At 35.7% G+C, this 26937-nt stretch overlaps 1 protein-coding gene across 1 annotated transcript in view; it reads right to left on the bottom strand.

Moving 5' to 3' along the window:
* VMP1 (vacuole membrane protein 1) overlaps positions 1 to 26937 on the bottom strand; it is a 110196-nt gene that overhangs the window by 63492 nt on the left and 19767 nt on the right. Inside the window, exons 4-6 of the mRNA XM_045836529.1 lie at positions 26592 to 26682; positions 25285 to 25395; positions 7072 to 7239 (exon numbers count right to left, since the gene is read on the bottom strand). Coding sequence (XP_045692485.1) covers positions 7072 to 7239; positions 25285 to 25395; positions 26592 to 26682 — 370 coding nt within the window. The remainder of the gene's footprint in view (positions 1 to 7071; positions 7240 to 25284; positions 25396 to 26591; positions 26683 to 26937) is intronic.

Here is a 26937-nt window from a genome sequence, read left to right as displayed (position 1 = left end):
TTGAGCCGTCCTTCTCTGCCCTGAGTCCCAGTGAATGAAAAAGGCAACTGCTAGCTCTGGAAGCAACTTCAGGCTCTTCTGGTTGCTCTGTCCTATGGGTGTCCTACGAATGCCGTGAAAAGGATCCCCAAGGAATGGTATCAAATCCAAACATTCTGTGTTCGCAGTGTCCCATTCCAGTGTGTGGAATCACTGATCCAAGTGAAACTGCGTTACCCCCACGTGAAACCAGAGTTCTGAGACAAGAATAAGGCCATAGCTAGCTAAACACAAAGAGAAGGGAGGGACAAGAGACCTGTACTGAGACAGACACAGGAATAAAGTACAAATCATACTTTGCTAAACAAGAAAACTTGATGCCAGTCAACTCTGGAGGAGGTTAGAAAACCAACTTACTATTGTGAAACTGGTACATCAAGAGAAAGATCAAATATTTATCCTGTCTTACCTATATGAAAGATACCTCAAGGTAATCTAATTACTAAAAAGGATAAGTTTCTCTTTATAAAAGTATTTCAGTCAATAACTAAAGAAATAATGATATAATAATTGGCATACCCTCATTTTATAATCCCTAATAATGAACTTATATAATAATGCTGCTAATATCACATACAAAAAAAGACAACCAGACACTATTGTACCTTCTGATAGAAATATATAAGACTCTGAAGTACATTCTTATCAAAAAGAAATTTTTTTCGAGCCTCTCAATCTATCAACTCACCAAAAATAGAGGGAACATAGAAACATATTTAAACTACACCAACTGGAATACAATCAGTAAGAGTACAACCCAGGCTGTGGGAAATTGTACTCAACAAGCAACCCAGTTTCAATAACAAATTTGAAAAGAAAAATGAAGAAATAAATACAACCAAAACAAATTTGAACACTAACTGGTTAACTGATTTGAAGAGACTATTCCTAATTTCTCTTAGGCGTGGTAATGTTTTCAAAAGTCCCACAGTTGATATTTACAGATGAACTGTGATGCAATCGAATATATACTGAGAGCAGAGTGGTCCAGTTAAAACAGTGCTAACCAGGAGTTAATATTAGCTGAAGTTGGCGAACAATATATTGAATTAACTATGTAATTCTTTGTGCTTAAATTTTTCCATAACAGAAAGGAGGAAGAAAAGTTAATTGCAACATTTTATTTAAAACATGAACTTCTCTTAAACCCTAAATTTTAAGTCAAGTCAAATGTTCAAGAGTTCTAGAAGCAACCATGTGATTCACACTCATGACAAGTTTCCTTAAAGTTAAAGGGAAGTAATAATGCACTGAAATCAAGAGCTACATAATGCCTTAGATTCAATTGACGCATTATTATATTTTAATTCTGCTCATGTTTTCCCATGTTAGCAAGGCACAAGAATGGTGATCACAAGTCAGTATTCTACTTTTTAAGCAAATATGTAAAAAGGAAATAGAGTCATCCTAGCAGGTCCCCCAAAACACACTGTATTCCAGACACAGAAGTTTATTTAGCCAGTTATCTCAAATTAGATACTGAAGTACTATAATTTCATGGTTCTTACAAAACAACTTTATAATTCTTACACAATCAAAACAAAATAACAAAACACAACCGCGGAACACTAAAAACTGTCAGCCTACGTTTAATTAAGGGGAAGAAATGACTGGCTTCCTCACTGCAAAAGAAAGACAAGTGGTATTTAGTCAAGGAATAACTCAGAAAGTTCTTCTAAAAACCATCTACTACTCTGAAGTCCCTGCTTCTTGACTGGAGTTTTCAATATGCACAAAATATGCAATGCCAAGAGAGAAACTTCCTGGACTCTTCATTTTATTCAAAGATTTTTGGGAGAATTTTAAAAAGTTTTGTCAAGTGGATTCACAAGCAAATCAGCAGCATCTTGCTTTTCTATGTAGGGAATCATAATTTTAATGGTAAAAATCTGGAGATAGAATTTTTTATACATAAATAATGACTACTGAGAAATTTCGGTAGTTTTGTATTTTCAGTATGTTAATAATCTTTAAAAACAAAATTACTTTTCAATTAAATGTTCCAACTACAAACATGAATCAGAGGTTGAAGGCGTAAGTTTGGAGGATAAGTGTAAAACCACTGAGAAATTCAGGGTTCTTACAGCAATGTTTAAATAACAATCACACCAATTCTAATAAAATCATCAGACTTTTATAGAATTGTTTTACAGATAAAAAGGAAAATTTGCTTCTAGTTTTCTAAATATTTATTTATTTACTTGAGGGGAAAGGAGGGTGAAAGAGAGGGAGAGAAACACTGACCAGTTGCCTCTTGCATGCCCCCAACTAGGAACCAAAGCTGCAACCAAGGCTGTGCCCTGCCCAGGGACAGAACCAGTGACCTTTGGCTTTGTGGGAAAATGCTCAACCAACTAAGCCACACTGGTCAAGACTCCTGGAGGTCAACTTTAAAACAGCCTTGGAAGGAATGAAGTTCTGATACATGCTACAACAAGGATGAAACTTGGAAACATACACTAAGTAAAATAAGCCAGAAACAGAAAGACAGATGTCCGAGTTCATTTCCATGCATATCTGGCTGGAGTAGGCAAATTCACAGACAGAGAGTACAGCAGAGGCTACCAGGGGCTGGAGAGAGGAGGGAATGAGGAGTTATTGATTAAAGGGCACAGAGTTTCTGTCTGGGATGACAAGAAAGTTCTGGAAATCAATACTGGCAATGGTTATGCAACATCATGAATTAATTAATGCCAGGATGTTGCTGTGCACTTAAAAATGGTTAAAATGGTAAACTTCATGTCATGTATACTTTAGTACAATTTAAAAAAACAAAACCATTAACTTAACAAACAAAAACACTTTTAAGGTGATGCTCTCTGAAAATCATCACACAGTGCTCTTCTCCCCCGCCCTGCTGTTACTCCCCCTACCCCACTGTACTCCTTGTTTTCCTGAGACTTTAACTGAATCACAGATAGGAAACATTTGTGTTATGTTATAGTAGATTTCTCCTTCATAGCACTTACCAAATTTTGTTTAAATATTTACACATATCTAATTTTCCATAATACTTACATCTTCATTTTCCCATGACAATTACTCCCTGACTACCAGGTACAGCTCCGCGAGGGCAGAGACGAGCACTGCTCCCTCGGACTCCCCAGCACTTGGGTGTGTGTAACTATCACTGGGATTCTGAATGAAAAGAAAACGTATGAAGCCTTGCTATGGTGATACAGCCCAACTGTGGAGGATCAAAAAGATGCAAACTGAAAAAAGGTAACCTCCTGATAAGTAACATAAAATAATTCACTTCAATGTGCTCCAAATACCCGTGTGAACAAGTTAAAACTGAGGTTGACCCTGGCTTTTATCTTGTAATTAGAAGTCCTACACATTTTAATGATTTCACTGACTCAATATACTTATAATGATAGTAAAGGCTGTAAAGACATTTTAATTTACAAAGTACAAATTAAATAAAAACTTTAAACAACTTATGGGTTTTTAATCAAGCAAGACATTCCCCAGAAAAAAAACCACACATATGTAATCAAAATTATTAATGATAAACTATAAGAAACAAGCCAACACATTCTACATCAGGTCTTTCAATCTCAGGGAGTACTGACTTTTTATGAGTGTGTCCCATACATTTGACCCTTTTTAAATACACAGTTCAGGGGCACTAAATGCACTCACAAGGCTGTGCAGCCAGCATCACTATTTCCAGGATTTCCCATCACCCAGATGGAAACTCTGCATCCACCACACACCAACTTCTCATTTCCCCCACACACGGCAACCTCTCACGTGTTTTTTGTCTCTATGAATTTGACTCTTCTGGAGAGTTCGCGCAAGTGGAATCATACAATATTTGTGTTTCTATGTCTGGCTTATTTTGCCTAACAAGGTTTTCACAAAGTTTATTGTATTGTTGCATGTATCAGCACTTCATTCCTTTTATGACTGAATAATATCACATTACATATGTATAAATATACTGTATTTCATTTATCCATCTATCTGCTTCTACCTTTCTGATAATATGAATAATGCTGCTGAACGTGTGGCATACATATCTGTACTTACATTTGAGTCACAATTTTCAGTTCTTTTGGATATTTATGTAAGACTGAAATTAGAGAAGGGTCATAAGGTAATTCTATGTTTAAATTTTTGAGAAGTACCAAATTCTCACAGCAGCTGAATTACTTTACATTCCCACCAGCAATCTACAAGGGTTGCAATTTCTCCACATCCTCACCAATGCTTGTTATTTTCCTAAAACAAAACAAAACAAAACAAAACAAAACAACCCAGCCATCCTAATGTGTGTGAAGGGGTATTTCCTTATAGTTTTGACTTGCATTTTCCCAATGATTAATGATGTTGAGAATCTTTCCATGAGCTTATTGGCCATTTATATGAATTAATCTTTGGAAAAATATCCATTCAAGTCCTTTGCTCATTTTTAATGTGGTTTTATTGTTGAGTTATACGAGTTCTTCAAACATTCTCGTTATTAAACCCTCAACAGATATATGATTTGTAACACTTTCTCTCATTCTGTGGGTTGTCTTTTCATTCTCTTGATAGTGCCTTTGATGCACAAGGTTTTAATATTAGTAAAGTTCAATTAATCAATTTTTTTATTAAAAAATTTTATTTACTTTTAGAGAGAGAAGGGAGGGAGAAAGAGAGGGAGAGAAACATCGGTGTGTGAGAGGTACATGGATTGGCAGCCTCTTGCATGCCCCCAACTGGGCACCTGGTCCGCAACCCAGGCATGTGCCCTGACTGGGAATCAAACCAGCAACCTTTCAGTTTACAGGCTGGCTGGAGCTCAATTCACTGAGCCACACCAGCCAGAGCTCACTTTTTTTCTTTTGTTGCCTAACCTTTTGATGTTACATTTGAGAAACAGTTGCCAAATTCAACATCATTAGACTTTTCTCTATATTATATTTTCTTCTAAAAGTTTTATAGTTTTAGCTTTTAAGTTTATATACATGATGCATTTTTAGTTAATTTTTGTATATGGTGTAAGGTAACAGTCCAGCCTCATTCTTTTGCATGTGGATATTCTATTTTCCTAGCATCCTTTGTTGAAAGGACTGGCCTTATAAATTTTGATAGCAATGGGAACAAATTTAAACATAACTTGATATGTGCTACATATTTTACATGATAGGATAGTTATCAAAAAAAAAAAAAGGAGAGATATAAAGAGCAAACATTCAGCCAATTAGTATTTATTGACAGCCTTGTACTATGTGCAAAGTCTAATACTGAGTGCTGTGGGTGTAACAAGTACAATGTACAGCCTATATTTTTTTTAGGAGCTTAAGACACTGCCCGGCTGACTGATTTAAGGCATGTGTGAACCCAGGTCAAACGTGTACGACGGAAGTTTGGAGAAGGCAGCCACCACTGCCAGTGGGGATGGAATTTTTTCTTTATCGGCATTGGTGTTAATCCAGCTACATAAGTCAATTTTGAAAGGGCAAAAGAAAAACAGAAAACCAGAGTGTATATACATAGCCCCCTTCTAGCATGTTCCAAGTATCTTGTTATTTTAATAAAATTTTTCATCAAAAGACTAATATGGTCAAATTTTAAAAACAAAGGCAACTAGTACAATGAATCTGTTTCCAGTGTTTATAAAAGAGTAACAGGAAACATGACAATTTTTCCTGCCTTTCATATTCAACAAGTTCAATGTATGGCATTTCCCTTGTAATTCTTTTAAAACACAACATAGCTGCTACCACTTAGATGTCTTTGAAAACTATGCTTCTTCTGTGGGCAGAGTATTCATATTCATCTTCATTTTAGTTAAGATTTTTAAGCAATCTGTTCCACATTTTTTATTTTATAAGAAACGCTAAGGGAAAAAGTTACAGGTAATGTTTAACTTAATAAACGCAAATTATGAATTAAAAAATAATTCAAATCCTAATAGGAAGTCTTGAGCAAATGAACTACTCCTCAACGACAAGTACCTGAATGAATTTAAGTGTATAGAAGAAAAAAAAGAGAGAAAGTTTTATATGGGTTAAAATGCATTTGCCATCGAACACATAGTCCAAAAACCTCCCAACATGTACTTAAGCAAATCATTAAAAGGTAACTGGTACAACTAAAAGGAAGATCACAACATACAACCACATAGTCCACTACAGTAAAGCCTGGTTTACAAAGAAATGTCCCACCTTACTTTAGTAGTATAACAACTCAAAAAGAAAAAGAGTCCTCTAAGAATAAACACTGAGTATTTAAATTTAGCAGAGAGACATTACGGTGACCAATCTGAGACTGATACATAAGCATCTGCTATGTGTTTATCAGGACATAAACACCAGTGAAATTCTGCAAAGCAGTCCAGTCACAGCACCCACACCCCCTTCCCCAGCTGCTGTCCACTTGCCTTCAATTGCATCATGATACCTATGGCTTCACGCCCTCCTTCTGAATGCCATTAAGGAACAAAGACCACTTGAAAAGGTTTTTAATGCTTTTAAAAAAATACAGTCAGCTGACTTAAAAATATATTTTTTAAATTTATTGATTTTACATGTATGAAGGAAACAGTGAGAAACATCAATTTGTTCTTCCACTTATTTATGCATTCATCGGTTAATTTTTGCATGTGCCGTGACCAGGGATCAAACCCACACTCTTCTAAAAGCTTTGTTTTACCATATTTGTCGTGTATAATGTGCACCAATGTTTTTGGCCCAAACTTTCAGGGAAAAAAACCTTTCCATTTTAATTTTTAAATTCAATTATTTATTTATTTGTATTTAGATACCTGAAGGAATTTTGTTTTTGAACATACGGATATCGTTATTGCTTAGTAGAGTTACACTTTTAACATACAAGCACAAATAAAAGAGTTAAAAGCATTTATATAGATCGGGAATTATTCCTACTATAACACACACCCTTATTTTTCCCTCAAAACTTTGGGCAAAAAATGCACATTTTACACAGCAAAATACGGCATGTGGAAGCAGGCCACTGACTTGGTACAACAAAGTATACAGACAGGTTCACTGCAGACAAATATGAGAATGGACATCTTACCCACATGCAGGCCTCGATCCTAACTTTTGAGATGATGCTCCACAAAGAAATGGATCCTTCGATGCCCTCTTCATCTGGACAAATAATCTGATCAGGATAGGGTGGTTCGGGGAAATTAACTGAATTGCATTCATAAGCGGCTAGTGTAACTGACGCTATGTGTGGACCCTACAAAACAAATAAGAGAAACCTGATTAGAAATACTAATGAAAAGGGAATCGTTAATACACATGCCATTTTAATGGTACCTTAGTTGCTATATATTAATAGAAAAAACCTAGCTTTTAAAGAACAAGAATCTATTTAACTAAATTATTTCAAGATATAGATGGTAATTCGAAAAACTCCTTCTCAGTATGTCCTCCTGACTGGTTTGCTTTAAAAAAAAGTCCCTCAGACTTATTGATAATTTAAATATGATAAGAGTCACTATTTTACGCCTCGATTACACGAGTTTTGACAAATATCCACCTGTGTAACAGCAACAAGTCATTTCCATCACTGCAGAAAGTTCCCTTGTGTCCTCTGTACTCAGTCCCCAGCCCTCAACACCAGCCCCTGGGAACTGGGACTGCTGGCTTCATTCTGATGTGATTTATCCATATTTCTCATTTGTAAGAATGTTGTATCTCCTTTGATAACAATTCCCTGTGCTGCTATTCTTTTAGGCATAATTTCAGAATATCACTTTTTGTCCTTAAAAACTGTTGGTGAAATAACTACCTCACTTATCTTTCTCACTGACATCAAACAAACAAGCAAACAAACAAATCCCCTGGAACCAGTATCAGTGAGTTTTCCTTTTATAGTAATTTTTTCTATGAAAGCCCTTGTGCTACTTTGTACCTTAATTTTGAAATATTATAAATCGGTAATAATCATATAGATTAAAATGGGTTAATAATACAATAAAGGCTTAACCTCAAGGGTTTCCAAATACACATTTATGCCAAAGTGAGGTTTCTGCAATAAGATTCAACTAGGGAGTTTGTTAAAAATATAAATTCCTGGGACTCCAAAGCACAGATTGATTCAACAGGTAAGTATAGGAGCCTGTATGTTATACACGAGCTCCTTCGGAGTTTCAAATAGGTTAGGTTCTAACAGGCTAAGCCCAGGAATCACGGAGAATATAGTAAACTAAGGGTCAGGAAATAAGCAACCCCGGACAAGCCACTTAACTCTCTGGGCCTCAGTTTACTCTCCTGCAAGGCAAAAGAATTAAACTCATTTTATGGCCTATCCAGCTACAAAATTAAAAAACTCCAAATATAATCAAATATGTAAATAAAAATCCAATGTCAGTTTCCAAAGTTCTCCTGAGGTGCAAGATCTAAAGTTGGACATTCTGAACATGTTGCTTTAACACACACAGTATAAGTATTTGTTTTAAAGCACACTGCAGACAAAGTTTATAGAGTAGTGGTCATAAGCATAACTCCCAGGGCCAGACATTCTGGTTTCAGTGGTAGCCTCTGCCACTAACCTGAATCTTGCTTTGCTCATGTATAAAATAGGAGTAATAAAATACCTTCAGGATTTACATTCTCAAGATGTTGTAAGGTTTAAATTAGTAAATTCATATAAGGCATTCATCTTAGAACAGTGCTTGGCATACAGTAAGCCCTCAAAAAGTACCAGCCATCAGTTGTTATGAAGAAAGATACTATATTTGTAGAATTAGATATGCACAGACACACATATATACACATGCACATGCAATAAGTGGTCTAAAGAATTTGTGGTTCAAAGACAGTACATAAGATACAGTGATAAATATAAGACACTACAGAGCTCCTACCACTATCAAGATAAAAGGCAATATAAAACAAGATTATTTGTCGCATGTTAACATGAAAAAAGATATTCACAAATCTAAGCTACATTTTCCCTAAATACAATGGGTATTTTTGATCAAATAAAACCAAAAAATGAAGTTCTATGCTTAGCACTGAATTCAATTTAGTTATTAGGTTCTTCTGAACCAAAAAAATCTATATGAATTTTTAGTTGGTTCCTCTTTTTCTTGAGTTTTATTTCATAACAATCCATAAGTGGTATACGTTTAAGTTTTAAAATAATTATAGTATGCTTCTTAGAAGAATGCTTTTGAGAATTCAGGTTAAAAAAAGTTATTAGCCATGAAAACTACAACTGTTTCTTTGAATACTATATGCATAAGAGATTTCATAAATGGGGAAAAAATAATTATTTTGTAACCTTCAAAATAACTCCCAAGTTTAAAGTTTAGGGAATTTAAAATAACTGAATAAACAGTGAAAATTTTTTCACTGTACACGTATAGCTAAGCATCAGATGCAGTTTTTTTTTAAAGTGTAACTTTCACCTTTATTGTCTGAAAACACAAAAGAGAAATGTAATACCAGTAAGTAAAACAAATTAAAAAAATTCAAGAGTCTGCCCACAGCTGCCCCCCGCAGACTGCAGGAACAGCCTGCCCCTCAACTCCACAACAAGGCTGAACTCTCCTGGAAGATAAAACAATGAGGTTTCTGAGACAGATAAAAAGGAATAAACTGCACTTCTATTATAAAAATGTAGATAAAATATGCAACCCATCAGATTAAACACATTATCCAAAAAGACAGAAGACATTCATAGTTAATTTTAAGTGACTCTAAAAAGGGAAATTTTCAGCCATCTGATGAGAATTTTTTCCCTAAAGATAGGACAGTTCATTCATACAACTAAACTGACATACACTTTCCATAACCACACTAATAAGTCATGATTACTCAGCCTTAGAGGCAGATGTGGTGATTCCCAGACAAAATGAACACAAATAACTCAGCTTCTTGTCCTTTGTTCATTCTCAAGAATCTATTCAGCCTGTTCCTTGATATTTCAGTTTAGAGTGTTAACTGATGGGAAACCTCACAAATTCTTTTCAACATTACAGGCTAATGATTCCTAAATATAATTGACTTAACTGAAATAAATATTAGTTTACACACATAAAAAAAACAAAAGCTTAAAAAATCATTTTTATTAAAAGAATTTTAGAAGTTATACATACTGAACTACGCTTTAAGTATATTTTTCTAAAACCTGCAAGTCCTGTTACTACCGATGTACCAAATATGAAAGACTCACATTTTAACCACACTAAATGAAGAAACATGAGATAAAGACAGCTATAGTAAAAACAGAAAAGACTACCTGGACAGAACCACCATAAAACACACAAATCACAGTGTTCCAGCTCTCATGGGGGCATGCAGGTACTGGTACGCATCAGCCAGAGATCCTGGCCTGGGTCAGAGGGCTTTCCGCCTCAGGTACGAAGTAGCTGGTAGAGACTTTTAGTCCTACAGCAAACAACCAGAAAACTGGACAAAACGTATGGAACAATTCTTTTCAGACCCTGCACCACAGGCAGTACAGGACGTGACTGCTGCAAGAAGGGACACAACTAAGGAAACCCTGTGATGACTCTGACTCTCTTGATTTGTATACAGGCTTTGTGTCTACAGCAAAGTCCATGGCCCAAAGAGGAGGAACCCAAGCACAGCACGGTGGTCTTGCTGAGGTGAGGGCAGCTGAGTTTAGGGAGGCTGAATACTTGAAATTTGTGTGGCAGAATACTAGAGAAGAGGGAAATATGAGGGTCCCCTTGAAACTCTGGCATACAAAGCTGCATTGCATGCTAGGGTGAGATTCCAAGAGGCCAAAGTACAGCCAATGGGAAGAGAATTAACAGGTAACTGTAGGCTGAACAATTCCTGGAGTTCATATAGAACTAGGAAACACTTGAGCTTCAATAAGCTAGAGAAGAGACTCCGGGAACACCTTAGAAAGAGCCTCAGCCCTGGCTGGTGTAGCTCAGTGGATTGAGCGCGGGCTGGGAACCAAAGTGTCCCAGGTTCGATTCCCAGCCAGGGTACATTCCTGGGTTGCAGGCCCTAACTCCCAGCAACCGCACATTGATGTTTCTCTCTCTCTCTCTCTCTATCTATCTCCCTCCCTTCCCTCTCTAAAAATAAATAAATAAAATCTTTAAAAAAAAAAAAAAAGAAAGAGCCTCGAATAAAACCTACTCCAGAAAGGCCCAAACAGGATTTTTAAAAACCCTTAAATAGGTCAAGTTGACCCACAGGTAACTTTAACTGCCCACCAAAAAAATGAATGCTCTATAAGGGAAGACAACAAAATGTGTACAATCAACTGTTTAACACCACATGCCCAAGAACCAATAATAAATAACTAGATATGTGAAGCAGGAAAATGTCATCCATAACTGGAATCAGTATTAGTCCAAAGAAACATACCCAGAAATGCCAGATGCAATGCAATCAGTAGACAAGAACTTTAAAACAGTGAATATAAATATGTTCCAGGGATTTTTAAAAAAGATTTATTTATGTATTTATTTATTTTTAGAGAGAGGGGAAAGGAGGGAGAAAGAGAGGGATAGAAACATCAATGTGTGGTTGCCTCTCATGTGCCCACTACTGAGGACCTGGCTACAACCCAGGCATGTGCCCTGACTGGGGATCAAACCAGTGACCCTTTGGATTTGCAGGCCGACACCCAATCCACTGAGCCACACCAGCCAGGGCTGTTCAAAGTTTTGAAATGGCAGTTGGCAACTTCAGCCCCATGGGCCAAATTCGGCCCACCACCAGTTTTATAAATAACGTTTCAGAGAATACAGCTGTGTGCATTCATTTACATGTTGTCTCCGGCGAATTCTGTGTCATGACGGCAAAACTGAGCAGCTATGACAGAGACTCTATGGATTGCAAGGTCTAAAATATTTACTGTTGGCCTTCTACAGAAGTTTACTGATTGTGATTTAATAAATCCAATGAGGAAAGAAACAAAGTATGAAAAATAATGAAACTTCTAGAACTAAAAGTATAGTATCTGAATAGAAAAACTCATCAGATAGATTATCAACAGATTAGATACTGCAGAAAAAATGTTAAAGAACTTGAAGCCAGGGCAATAGAAAGTATTTGAACAGGGAGTGAAGGCTATGAAAGAAATGCACCTCTATACCCCATGAAATAACACCAACTGGTCTATTAGCCACGTGGCTGGAATGCTAGAAAGTTAAGAAAAGGTGTATGTGTTGGGGGAGGGTTGTGTGCCAAAAAGACAAAAAACATGAAGAGTAGCCAAAATATTCTCAAGATTTGATTAGAAACTTTGGTCTACCAGCTCACATAAACTTCAGTCAGGATCAAGAAAAAGAAAATAAAATGTATCAAACTGCTAAAAATCATAATCATATCATAGTCAAACTGTTATAACTCAGTAATAACAAGAAAATCTTAAAAGCAATCAGAAGGGATAAAAAACACTATCTATAGGAAAATACAGATAAAGCTTCTTATCAGACATAATACAAAGCAAAATACAATGGAATAACTTCTCTAAAATGTTTAATGGAAAAAAAAATCTGTCAATGTAGAATCCATGGAAAATATATTTCAAAAATAAAGATGAAATAAAAAGCATTTTCAGATAAACAACAGCCAAAAGAATTTGTTCCAGCAGGTCTGCACTATAATAAATGTTAAAGGAAATTCTCCAAAGAAAGCGATACCAGATGGAAACTTTAATGTACGCAAAGGAGTGAACAGCACTGGAAATACAGAAGACCTTTTCTCATTTAAAAATCTCTTTAAAAAACAACTAGCTGTTTACAGCAAAAAAGATGATAAATGCAAAATGTGTGACAACAGAACCATAAAGCATGAGAGGGATAAAATGGAGCATGATGCTGTAAGGTGGGTATATTATATGTAGTTAAAAAATGCTCAGTCCAAAAGCAGGTAGGAAAAGAAGAATAAAAAACAAATGGGGCCCGAGCTGGCGTAGCTCAGTGGATTGAGCACGGGCTGTGAACCAAAGTGTCGCAGGGCACATGCCTGGGTTGCAGGCCATAGCCCCCAGCAACTGCACATTGATGTTTCTCTCTCTCTCTCTTTCTTCCTCCCCTCCCTCTCTTAAAATAAATAAATAAAATCTTAAAAAAAATGGGAAAAATATTTTGAAGGTAGACTTAAACCCAACTACATCGCTGACTACATTAATTGTAAGGGCACCAAATGTACAAATAAAAAGCAGAGTGTCAAGCTGGATTAAAAAGGAAGACCCCAGTACATGCTGCATATAAGTCATTTTAAACATCAAGGCCCAAAAGTAACAATAAAGGAATGAAAACAATAAACTATTTTAAGATAATCATAAAAAAGATGGACTGGCTACATTAGTACCAGATAAAGTAGACTTCAGGATAAGGAATTACTAGAGATGAATAAGGACATTTCATAATGATAAAAAGGCTAATTCTCAAGAAAGCAAAATAATTCCAAATGTGTACACACTCTATTAACAGACTGTTAAAATACATCAAACAACTGGCAAAACTGAAAGGAGAAATAAACAAATCTGCAATTATAGTTGGAAATTTAAACACCCTCCTCTTATTAATTAATGGAACAAGTAAACTGACAACCAGTGTGAATAAGAAGACTTGGACAGTATAAAACACTCCATCCAGCAATAGCCAAATACACATTCTTTTCAAGTGTCCACGGAACATTCACCAAGAGACCACATGCTGGGGTATGAGTCTCAGCTCATTTTAAAAGAATGTGTCATGTGGCAAGGTAAACATCAATACAAGGAGTCCTTCTTAAGGAAAATGGCAAATAAAGATCCTCAAAGATCCATTTCTCCAGGTAAGGACAGTGTCCTTCCATCTTTGTGCGGTAATAAAAGGAAGTCAAACAGCTATACACCACCCAGGCTGTTATTCCCCAGCACAGGAAACTGTAACTCCCTAGTTAGCAACCAGGCCACAGGCAACACTCACTAAGGGCACACACAGCTCCTGAGAGTTCCTAATTGCTGTCAGTATAAGTTCCCTCTAGTGATAAGGAGACTGAACTTGATGATAGTGATTAAATGTTACACTCTCATCAGAGTGACAGGCTTTAGGGTCCTCACTGGGGGTGGGGAGTAATTCAGTAGAGTCATTCTAAGTGAAGTCAGCTCAACAAGATGGCTCAGTTATTTGTGACATATCGAACATCTGGTTTTGCTTCAGTTCAAAGCCTCGTGCATCTAGTCTCATGAGCTGTATTACATTATATTTTCCAAAGTTTTCATAATGGATTAATTCTGCCTGGCCAGAGTAGAAGATGCAGTGCTAGGCTGGCAAGAGTACGTCTGGGTGAAAGCAAACCCATAGTTAAACCAGGGGTAAGATTTCTAGTAAGAATAGATAAAAGTATCGGTGGAAAAAGTATTTTAACTTCTAAATATTCTTTTAAGATACATTTTAGGTCACATTTCTACAATGTATATTGTTTCATGAGCACTGTAAAAGAGGACGTTTCAGTGACTGATATAAAAAATTAACAGAGACAATTACATGGGATTCATTTTTACTCTAGCTCCAGGAGTAGTAATATACTACTAGTCCTGTCTAATAAAGAGAACCTTAGCATTACAAGTTATCCTAAAGAGATAAAACAGTCCCTCCTAACACTGCACTACACAACAATGTTCTACTCTGGTAGCTGAGAAGAACCAGGCTGCGCCCTGACAGGGATGGAGTGCCCATGCAAGCCTACAGAAGGAAGACCTGGTGCCACACACGCAGATTAGGGTCTTTGAAAGGAAGGTGTGGGATATTCGTATCTTAATCCCTGAAAAAAAAAATCAGTAAATGAACTAGAATGTGCATTGCTGCCTCATGAAATAAGATGTTTTCTGTCTTTTGGGTTTATTTTAGGGCCCTTTCTTCCAGAGATATTTGTGTTTTTTTAAATTTATTGATTGATTTGTGTTTTTTCCTCATTACCACTTATCCCTCTTATATCCCTTCTTCCTCACAATCACCACACTGCTATCCATGCCTGTGAGTCCTGTTTCCTCCACCCGCCACCTCCTCACCAGGTCCCCAGTGGTCATCCCACTCTCTATCTATGAGCACGTCTCTGTTTTGCTTGTTAGTTTGTTCATTACTTTTCTTAAAAAGTAAAAACCTAAAATGGTCATGTTAGTTAATTATGAGCCTAATTTAGCCAAGTGTCTTTACCAACCAAGAAGAAGAATATGACGCTACATGAAGAGTGCAGTGTGTGTGTGAGTTTTCGTAAGGAAGATGAGCAGACAGACAGACATTCTTCCACCCCAGGCAGCTCCCTCAGAACTGATACAACATTCCTGAAGCCTGGGGTTGTTTGTATAACATCTGTAATGTCAATTCACAGCCTAATCCATCATCCATACACAGAAGTCCAGTGAGATCCCAAAGGCAAAATTTCCAATTAGTTCTGTCTGGAAAGTCTAGAGCAAAGGTAATAAAATCAAGAATCCCGCACTGATTCACTGGGAAAACATTTGTTTGCCACACTCCTTCTCTACAGGAACAAAAGGAGTCAGTGGTTAGTCTGGAATGTGATTCATTAGGAATATCTTGGTGATAAATACATGAAAGATGACAAATGGTTGTGTGTATGACTTGCAAAACCTTTGTTTTCTTTCATTCCGACTGTAGAAATGCTTTTGCAAACAAATTCTACTCCTCAGATTCTTTTAATCATTGCTTTTCTTATTATGGTCAGAAAACTTACCTGAAGTTATGGTGCACAACAAATTCTAGAAAGCTATAAAATAAACCATTGATTCCAAATGGGCACTGAGAAATTTAACTAGTGTTTGTAGTCTTTTTGTGAAACAGATCCCAGGTTTACAAATTACATTTCTGTACCTTCTCTATAGAATGCAATATAGTACATCAAAAAGCAGTCCATGGGGCATCGGTCAGTGCAGTTTGGGTTTTCGGAAGCTGTTAGTAACTTTCTACATGTAATCCGACTTCTGTCTCACATTCCTCATTTGGTGAAAAGTGTAATAATAATAACTATGATAATAATGCCTGCACAACCCAGGTAACAGGGCAAGGATATATGAGATTATATAGTAAAAAGTATTAAAAGTATAAAAAGCACTGCTAACCAAAACAAAAAATGTATAAACCCTATCCATTCATGCTCCAAATTATAAGGACCTGTCTTTGAAGTCATTTTTATTATGTTGAATCAATCCATAAAGACAAATTTCATTTTTCTTCTCTAAACCTAAGCAACTTTTGATCATAAATTTAAGTGTTTAGCAGAAATTAGCCACATACAAAGAGAGCTTTTAAAAAGATTACAAATTGTTTCAAACATATATCTAATAGTACAGATTTCAGCTTTCTTCTTAGCTTTACTTTAAGCACACATTAATAAATAGTAATGTAAGGGCAGGAAGTTATCCAGTCTGTGCATACCCCTTCTGTTTGGTGAAAACCCACCCCCATGTCACGGAGACCTCAGGGTCTTCTTTGATGTGGTGATGTGCAAAAGAGTTAACACATGAGTCATTCCTTGGGGAAAGACAGGGCGAAGAACAGATTATGCACTCATCAAAACAAGGGCAAACAGACCTTTTCTAAGAAGGGCCTGCTGGTCTTCCCGGAAGAGCCTGAGTCACTACATACTTATAGCCAGAATCATTATACCTATATAGAGCAATATCAAGTCACACCAGAATCTCACTTCAGGCAATCTCTTCCCTTTTGTGTCTTACAGAGGTACAGACAGGTGAGCAATGAAGCAATAATCAGAAGTCAAGCAGAAAAAAAAGTAAAGAGGCTGGCTAGCAATTTTTAAAAAGAGTTTATTCCACCCAGTGGCATTAAACAATTAACTGTAATATGTCTCTCACTGAAACTACCACACTCCTTCATTTCAGTCCATATACATGCAGTTTTCAAAAAACATTTAGGCAATAAAATAGCCACTGGGAGTCAAAAAGTATAATAAATGTCTATACTTAAGGAAAAACCAGCTTTATGAAGTACCAGATACATAGAAAGTACTAGATACATACTATAAAGTAAGGACACAGGGCGCTATATACAGAGGTATTCTATAAATATTCAACAGCAATCAAGAGATCAGGGTTTTTAAATGTACAATTTTTACCACATATTTTAGTAGTGAAATAATTCTAAACTTCAAAGCAGAAACTGCCTCTGAATCTTACACATGGACAAATATCTGACAGCTTTCTTTGTATTTATTTTATAACAAAGAGCCAAATATTTTTCTATTAAAATGGTAACATTGAACAAATGGTTCATAAATATCATTTAGATGATAATGCCTTGATGTTATAGCTTCTATTAAAACCTGATCTAGTCTACAATGTAATTAAATAGTTCTAAAAACTTTTCTACACCCCAATGCATGTAGATAGGACAACTCTAATGCTTTAAAATCCCTCCTATTTGATTCCCAAAGGTGATAGAAAAACACATGCCAAAGACGAAAGTTATCTGTAAAATATATTCACCCTCTATTTATAGCTTAGCATTTGGGTGCCTTTTAAAATTATAAAACAACTGCTGACAGTTTTTGTTCTCAGGTTCTTTGTCTAGGAGCTGGGCTGAGTCAAAAGAAATAGAGAGAGGGCTCGTTAAGCCTTTCTCCGGGACACTGCTCCACCTAGTGTCAAAAACTATTCATACATCACATTATTTGGGACTCGTGATTCTTGTGGGACTCTCTTTGTTATTGTTGAATAGAACAAACTTTATAAATCATTAATGGCACATATAGTTTACAAATGACTTTAATTTTTGGCTTGTCTTGTAACTTGATGAATAATAACGTACATGCCTGCAAAGATCATGTCTGAGACACATTTCTCATTATCAAGTACCAAAGTTCCTGTTTTTGTTAACCTGGGTGTTTACAGAATTATGAATCATGTGTTTCCAGTACTGGGAATAATTCTAAGGTAGCTACTAAAATAATCCCATTACTTCTTCCAATTGTTTATAACAATCTACACTTAATCCATAAATTACTTCTCAAAGAATCGCAATCTTTATTAATTATTATATTATTTTCCATGCAAACAGCTATACAATAATAAAAAATAATACAAGAATAAACTTTTGCATACTCACAACTATAAACCTACTTTTGCCCCACCAAGTATACTGTATTCTTACAATAAAGTAAGCTAATAAAAATGTTAAGAAAATTGTAAGGAAGAGAAAGTACATTTACAGTATGTACTGAAAAAAATCCATGTAGAAGTAGATGCACAGTTTAAACCCATGATGTTCAAGGGTCAACTGTATTATGCAAAATAAGAAAAAGCTATACATAGATTAGGTCATTTTTCATCCAGAGTCACAAATACTACTTAGATGTTAGGAACAGACTATTTTGTCAATTAAAGTCCAATTATTCTGCCTCTCCTAACCTCCCACAGGGTTTTTCAAAGATTTTATTTTATATCTATTTATTCAATGCACACTTATTGAACACCTAGTAAGCACCACATACTATTCTAGATGCTTGCAATACAGCATTAAGCAAGGTAGGAAAAGATCCCTGCCTTCAAAGAGCTTGTATTGTAAAAGCGAAGCTCTTATTTCAGTATAGTTTTTCTTATTCAGCATCTACACTGCCACACACTATCCAGTCCCCCAAATTTGAAATCCTTTCTGTTGTTACTGCTTAAATCAGGTAATTACTGCCTTTCATGTGGACTGCTGCCTTCCAACGGCACTCCTTACTTTTAGTCACTTTCCCACCAAATCTCCCCTCTACAATGCTGTCAATTATGGTCCTAAATCACATGTTAATGCTTGTTTGAATAACTTGGTGACACATAAAACCTAAATTCCCTACACCTGACTTTTAAAGCTTCACAATTTGGTACCAACCTATTTTCTGAGATGGGTCTTCTTTCCATTTCCAAGGTACCCTAATTCCATAATTCTGGACCAACTGACTGCCTTTTCTCTCAACAAACCCCTCTGCATGAACTTTTCCTACTTCTTCTTCCTTCAAGAGAATTGCTCCCTATTTTAATAGCCCTGTAACAATTTATGTATATCATTACGATAGTATTTAGCACAATGTCCTGCAGTGTAATTATTTATATAGTGTGTATCTTCAGCCTTATATGTTGCATTCCTTTGGTAATTTACATAGTATTTCAGAGTGTCTTACAGAGTAAATGGTCAAGCTTTTTGAAGTGAACTTAAATTACAAGGGATGATTTTATTTAAAAGTTTTCTTAAAAAAGTTTTATTGAAAAGTTTTTGAGGATATAGCCCTGGCTGGCTGGTATGGCTCAGTGGATTAAGTGCCAGCCTATGAACCAAAGGGTCTCCAGTTTGATTCCCAGTCAGGGCACATGCCTGGGTTGCAGACCAGGTCCCCAGCTGGGGGGCACACAAGAGGCAATCACACACTGATGTTTCTCTCCCTCTCTGTCTTTATCCTTTCCCCTCTCTCTAAAAATAAAATCTTTAAAAAAAAGTTTTTGTGGATGTACAAGACAGCCCATTTGTTCTCAGCCCTACTTTGAAAAAGTCTCATAAAAATGAATGTTATCTAAAAGTAGTATTTCTGATTTTAGGAAGTAGGTAGATGCCAATGTAAACTAACTATAGCAGATAATATTCAAATGAACTTGGGCAAAAATGACTATAAAATTCTAGAACAAAAGAGATGTACTAAAACAGAATATTTAAGTATAACACACATAGCAAAACACATAATGCATACATCTTAATGACGTATTACAGACACAGGTACCCTCTATTCAGATCAAGAAACAGAGGCACACAGTAGAGGGACATATCCCACTGGTTGTCAACTATACAGCTACTGGCATGAAAGAAGTTTCCATCAGTTTTCCAATTTCTACAAAAATACTTACTCAAGTTTTGACTGACACTGCACTGGTTCTGTAGATAAAACTGGGAAGACCTAACAAACACCATCACAATATTGTGCCTTATAATTCACTAACATGATATATCCCTTCTTTCATCTGATCTTTTTGCTTCCTGTAATATTTTAAAACTTTATGTAGAGGCCAAGCACACTTTTATTAGACTTATTCCTAGATTTTTTGCTTTTTTAAAAAGGATACTATTATAATGGTACCCTGAATTTCATTCATTCTCTGTATGTTTTTTAGTATACAGAAATACAACTGTTATGTGTATGTGGAGATTATATCCAATGATCGTATTACACTCCCCTATCAGTTCCCCAAGTTTGTGGAAGTTATCCCTTTCTCTTTGTAGTTCTGCCAGGTTTTGCTTTTTATAAGTTGTTGAGTATATATTATTAAATAAACACAAACTTAGAACTGTTGTATCTTTCTGATGATTTGAATCTTTTATTATTAAGAATGGATACATTAGCCCTGGCTGGTGTGGTTAAGTGGATTGAGGGCCGGCCTGCAAACCAAGGGGTCACCGATTCGATTCCCAGTCCGGGCACATGCCTGGGTCACAGGCCAGTCCCCAGTAAGGGGCGTGTGAGAGGCAACTACACATTGATGTTTCTCTCCTTTCTCTCCCTCCCTTTCCCTCTCTCTAAAAATAAAATCTTTAAAAAGATAAAAAATGAAAATTATAATATAAATCTTGGTTTATTAAAGTCTTACATAAATTAATCTTTTATAATTAACCTTTTCCAGGACAATGCAGACCTCACAATAAGTGCAGTTACTCCACATCCAATTTGTACATCATGTTTTAACTCTCTATACATTTTAAATAACTGTTTTTAATGTCAATTTTAATTTAAATTTACCCATATATTTATCCCTTTTGTACTCTTTATTATTTCTTTGTTTTGATCAATTTATCTTATCTCCTCAGATATGATTATTTTTTATTGTATGCTGGACTTATATATGAAAAAAATATAGTTAATGTGACACCTAGGATTTTATTTTCCTCCAGACTTAGACTTAAGCGTGAGCTCCAGTCTTCATATATAGTTCACCTTTACGTTTAAAGTGTGGCCCCTCAAGGTTTTAATCCAAACCTTATGGGTTTATCGGAGTATAACCTTGGCCAGTCTCACCTCTGTGGGTTTCCTCTTTAAGATAAATATTGACCTTGTAATTCTTGCTCTTTTTTTAAAATCTCTGATTCCTTTAAACAAATTTTTAATTTGTATCAACCTTTTTATGATACTTCCACTTGAGAGCTGATCCAAATCGCATAATCTATCATCACTGGAAATGGAAATGAACAGTGATTTTCAACTATGCTATGACATACTGCTACATTAAAATCAACTCTGGGGGCCCTGGCTGGCGTGGTTCAGTGGATTGAACATGAGCTGTGAACCAAAGGGTCGCTGGTTTGATTCCCAATCAGGGCACATTCTGGGTTTCAGGCCATGTCCCCAGCTGGGGACATGTGAGAGGCAACCACACATTGGTGCTTCTCTCCCTCTCTTTCTTCCTCACTTCCCCTCTGTCTAAAAATAAATAAATACAATCCTTAAAAAAAGACACATTCTATTAAAAAATCAAATCAACCACAGAAAATGTTGCTTATAATTTCTTAAGAATAATAGCTAAAGCATGTAAATTAAAAATGGTCTCTTTTTAAAAATAAAATCAGGTTAAGAATAATGATAATCATAATAGCTGCTATCATTTATTGAACATCTTATATACACTAGCCACTGAGCTGAAAAGTGTACACACTTGTTATTCCAATTAATCCTCAAAACAGGTAATCCTCAATACCATTATGATAGGTATTATTATTATTATCCCATTTCAAGTTGAATAAACTGAGGCTTAAAAATTAATAAATTTACCAAACAGCACAATAAGTAATATTTGGCAGGGCATCCAGACCCAGCTGTTTGACTCTGAACATGCCCTATTACCTGCCATGATAAGAATGAAAGACTTTAGTCCCAAACAAAATCACCTTCAATAACTTGTATATTCTTGAATATTAAAGAAAAAGATGAAATTATGCCATTGTATCTGAAACTGAGCATGCTACTGGAGTATGCCCTATATGTAAATAAATGTCAGAATGGAAAGGCTGACTGCTGTTAAAGTAATTAATGAATGTGGAAAACTATCAAGAAAATTATTTTCACTCACATTCATTAACTGGCATTATGTAGGCATAAATACATATAAATAGCAGAATCTCTCTCTAATTTAAGTAGAGTTATTTGAGGGTTTCATCTTCGGAACAGAAACTCCTAGTACACTACATTGGTTGTATCAGCAATGCCACCTAGTGGCAGCCAAGTACAGAGAACTTAGGAAAAAAGTTCTAGAAGAGTGGTTGGTTCTTAACCTTTTATGGGTTACAGTCTTTGGAGAATCTAATACTATAGTTCCTTTTTGCCAGAAAGATGCATATTTAAAAAGACATGGAGTCAAAGCAGCTCTACCTAATACACAGAAACAAAGGGAGGCTGCAAAGGTGGGGAGATAAGCTATGTGGCCCAAATGAAAGAACAGAACAAAACCCCAGAAAATGAACTAAGGGACACAGAGATAGCCAACCTGTCAGATGCAGAGTTCAAAACACTGGTAATAAGGATGCTCAAAGAAACAGAGTAGGGCAAAAACATAAGGGAAGAAATGAAGATTACACTAAGTGAAATAAAGAAAAACCCATAGGGAACCAACAGTGAAGGGTAAGAAGCCAGAATTCAAATCATAAATTTGTAACATAGGAATAAATAAACATTCAACCAGAACAGAATGAAGAAACAAGAATTCAAAAACAAACAAACAAACAAACAAACAAAAAATGAGGAGAGTATAAGAAGACTCTGGGACATCTCCAAAAGTGCCAACACCTGAATCATAATAGGGGTGCCAGAAGAAGAGGAAAAGCAAGAAATTGAAAACTTATTTGAAAAAGTAATATAAGAAAACTTCCCTAATTTGTTGGAGGAAATAGACATACAAGTCCAGGAAGCACCAAGTGTCCCAAGCAAGTTGGACCAAAAGAGGACCACACTAACACACATAATTAAAATGCCAAAGGTTAAAGATAGAGAATCTTAAAAGTAGCAAGAGAAAAGCAGACAGTTACCTACAAAAGAGTTCCCATAAGACTATCAGCTGATTTCTCAAAAGAAACTTTGTAGGCAAGAAGGGACTGACAAGAAGTATTCAAAGTGATAAAAAACAAGGACCTACAACCCAGATCACTCTATCCAGCAAAGCTGTCATTTAGAATGGAAGGACAGATAAAGTGCTTCCCAGACAAGGTAAAGTTAAAGGAGTTCATCATCACCAAGCCATTATTAAATGAAATGTTAAAGGGACTTATTTAAGAAAAAGAAGATTGAAACTATGAACCTTAAAATGACAACAAATTCACAACTATCAACAACTGAATCTAAAAAAACAACAACAAAGCAAACAACTAGAACAGGAACAGAATCACACATAGACAAAGATCATTTGGAGGGTTATCAGTGGGGAGGGAGAAGGGGGATAATGGGGGAAAGGTACAGGGCATAAGAAGCATAATTGGTAGGTACAAAATAGACAGGGATATGTTAAAAATAGTATAGGAAATGGAGAGGCCAAAGAACTTACAATGTATGACCCATGGACATGAACTAAGGGGGGTTACTGGTGGAGGGAAGAGGGGTACTGGGTGGACTGGGGCAAAGAGGGAAAAACTGGGACAACTGTAATAGCATAATCAATAAAATATACTTAAAATTAAATAAAATTAAAATTAAATAAAAAGAATTCCTTCTGAACTTAAAACTTGCACTCTGATCAAGGGCAGAAATAACTGGTTTATTCATGGAGGCCAAGACTTGATTTTTTACTCAAATCAATTTTGTAATGAATGCTTATTTGTATGTTTATAATTCTTTCCTGGACATGTGGATCAATGAAATCAAACTAATAATGTTTTCACATCAAGACATTTTGTAAATGTTATTTTATAAAGGTTTCTCGGGGATATAAAAATAAAACTGCCATGCTTCAAATATCTTTATTCTAACTTATTGTACAATTTATAAGTTTTAACAGAATCCCTTTTAAGGTACAGCAGAATCTGCTGTCTGGGTTGCTTTTTAGATACTTTAAAATTAACCCAATGCTACAAATGAGTTCCTGAATCTGGGTTTCCCAAGAAAACCCAGAGAGCAGGTCTAGAAAAGAACCGAAAGGTAACCTGTAATTACTTCTTTTCCTCAGTCTTAACCTGTAGTGCAGCATTATACTTCTAATGATGTAGTTATTAAAGAAACACTCACATGGGTTACTTCCCTAGGGTTTACATCTCTACTTGCAATAAAATCAGCAAGCAATCATGAACAAAATTCTAAAATCCCAGGTATTAAACACCCATTCTCAAACTATTCTTCAGACCATTAACTCAGCAGCCTTCAAAACAATAATGCCTTAATACTTATACCTGCTTCAGAAATGACTTCATTGAAGCATAGAGATTGGAAGTGTCTGCTAGTATTTAACAGTTTTCAACACTTAGTACTGCTGTGACAACTTTTCACTTGTTTTTCCCCAATCAAGATCAAGCTGTTTTCAAATGTGGTATCACTGTCAATGTACAGGACAGGAATGCAGTGAAACAAGAGAGGCATCCAGGGCACAAAGTTAATGAGGCACCCACTCAGCAACCTCACACTTCCACGACCCGGAAGTGCTTATTTAAATTCTGTGCCCCAGATGCCTCACTCCTCACCCTCTGGTCCTACCTCTGCTATATTTGTCCATGTTCAAAGGAAAACCTATCTTTACCTCTCTAATTTCAACTAAGTGAAAACATATTTTTAGGAGGGGTACATTTTATATTTTGGTTTACACGGGTTTAGGAAAGCATTTTGCTCTATATACATAATACTTGATCAACTAACTACATTAGTAAAAATGCCAAAGTGACTACTGGGGTATACACAGTGTTTGAGGATGTGAGGGAAGACACTGTTTCTCATTTGCTAAGAGAAAGTAAACTGTCCAAATTAATTCTAAGCTGTACACGGAATTTTGTGCATTTAAGTAACTTCAATTATTAAAACAATTGCATAAGAGAATCATTACTCCAAAATCTGGAAAGAAAAAATATTTCCTGGCTGAATTAATTTAAGGAAAAAAATCTCATTTGCTTAAGAATGACACTGCCCCCACCTTCTCTTTTTAAATCCTCACCCAAAAGGAAAACGAAAACAGGATTCTAAATCAAATTCAAAGCACTGATTTGAGGGTTAGAATGCTTATAAAACACAAAGGTAATTAAATACCAATCTTACAACCTTAACGTCTGAAGTAAAAAAAACAATCAAAATATAATCTCTCTTAATATTGCTTAAAAGTTATTCTTACCAGATAAAGCAAAAACGTATGCAGTCCTGTTCCAAGCCCAACAGAAGACAAAATTCCTAAGCCTATCCAGTAGGCATACAAAAGAAACTGTTTCTCTATACGTTGCACATACTGAAAAACAAAAGGGATGAGATGAAAAACCAAAACCAGATTTGTTTAAACAGAAATGTGGTAGTTATCAACTACAATCAAAGTAAGACAAACCAATTAAGTAAGTTTCCAATAAAAACGTACTAATATTAAAACCCTTTGAAGGGGACTAATTCCTTTAATGTGCAATAGCAGAGATGGCAAAAAAATTCATTAATTGAAATAAAGCTCTTGTTTCTAGACCCTAAAAATCCTACTACTGCAATGATATTTATAGGAAAAATGCTAGTTACTCATAAATAATTATAAAAATAAAATTTTTCAAGATATTTAAAAGTCACAAAAACTTTAAGACACAGTGGTAAGAGGGGAGCAGTTATTTCTGTAATATTTGTGAATAGAATACATTTTTATTTATCTGAGTAAAAAATGAGGATAAAATTTTTAGTGTATTTAAGATCAAGATGCTTTTCAAACAGGAGCAAATTTACATCCATTGGGATATGACCTTATGGAGGAATGCCAGACTGAAGTCTGGGTTCTCACGCTGGCAGGTAAATTCATCAAGCCAAGTTCCCTACAGGTTCTTAATAGCGCACTCAGATTTCTTTAAAATATTTTTAAAAATGTATTTAAAACTATAAAAAATGTCCGAGATTAGAGATAAACTGCTTTAAAATATGAAATGATACATTTTAGAACTATATCCTATTAGAATACACTAATGTTTTGCTATTTTAACAAAAGTTATTAACAAAATGTCTCATTTTCCCTTCACTTATGTTGTACTTACAGATGATAGGCAAATGAACTACCCTTTTTATATACATAAAGCCTAACCTTCACTCTAGGATGAGTGCATCTGTCTGGATGGATCACAGAGAGGTGTTCAAGAAGGTTCGAAGACTTTGGTAGCAAGTAGAGGATTCATGATGCTTTGACTACATACTGTCGGGAAAATTACACTTGAATCCTTGAAGCTGAAAAGGGATGATCTATACCAAACAGAAATGCTGAGCAGCCATGAACTGCCACAAGAATATTTTAAATATTTGGCCTTAAAAGTACATTAAGAAACCAATTATGAGATAAATTTAAAAAGTGAAACCAAGCCTAAAAATGTGAGAGTAGAAATTCTACGTAGTCCTCCACAGTCCCATTCGAAACTGGGATATGGGAAGGTACGAGGACAGAAACAAAGTGACCGAACCTCTTACCTGTTGATGTGCTCCTTCAACACAATACGCAGCTATAAGCACAGCAAGCAGCAGTAAACAAGACACCACAGTGTTCTGACGATGCCATAATCTTAAAAACATATTTAAAAAAATAAATGAAATATCTCAGTTCATTTTCAGGATTCATCATTCTCAAAAACAATTTCCTGTTGAAGCAGTTAGGTTACTTGGCTCAGCTACAGAACCCATTCCTTCTGGGATGAGCTCTGTGTCCTTGAACTCTATGGTTCCTTGGGGTGTGGAAGGGGGTCAAAGGAAGATACATGGGTACAGAGCCCAATTTCTTTCCCTCATCCGAAGACTGGTCCTGTCCACACCAAACTTC

Source organism: Phyllostomus hastatus, unplaced genomic scaffold, assembly GCF_019186645.2.
Source record: "Phyllostomus hastatus isolate PE091 unplaced genomic scaffold, TTU_PhHast_1.1 phas_contig_210, whole genome shotgun sequence".
NCBI classification, from domain to species: Eukaryota; Metazoa; Chordata; class Mammalia; order Chiroptera; family Phyllostomidae; genus Phyllostomus; species Phyllostomus hastatus.
Note: the sequence above shows the minus strand (reverse complement) of the source record. Positions and strands in the feature narration are given on the sequence as shown.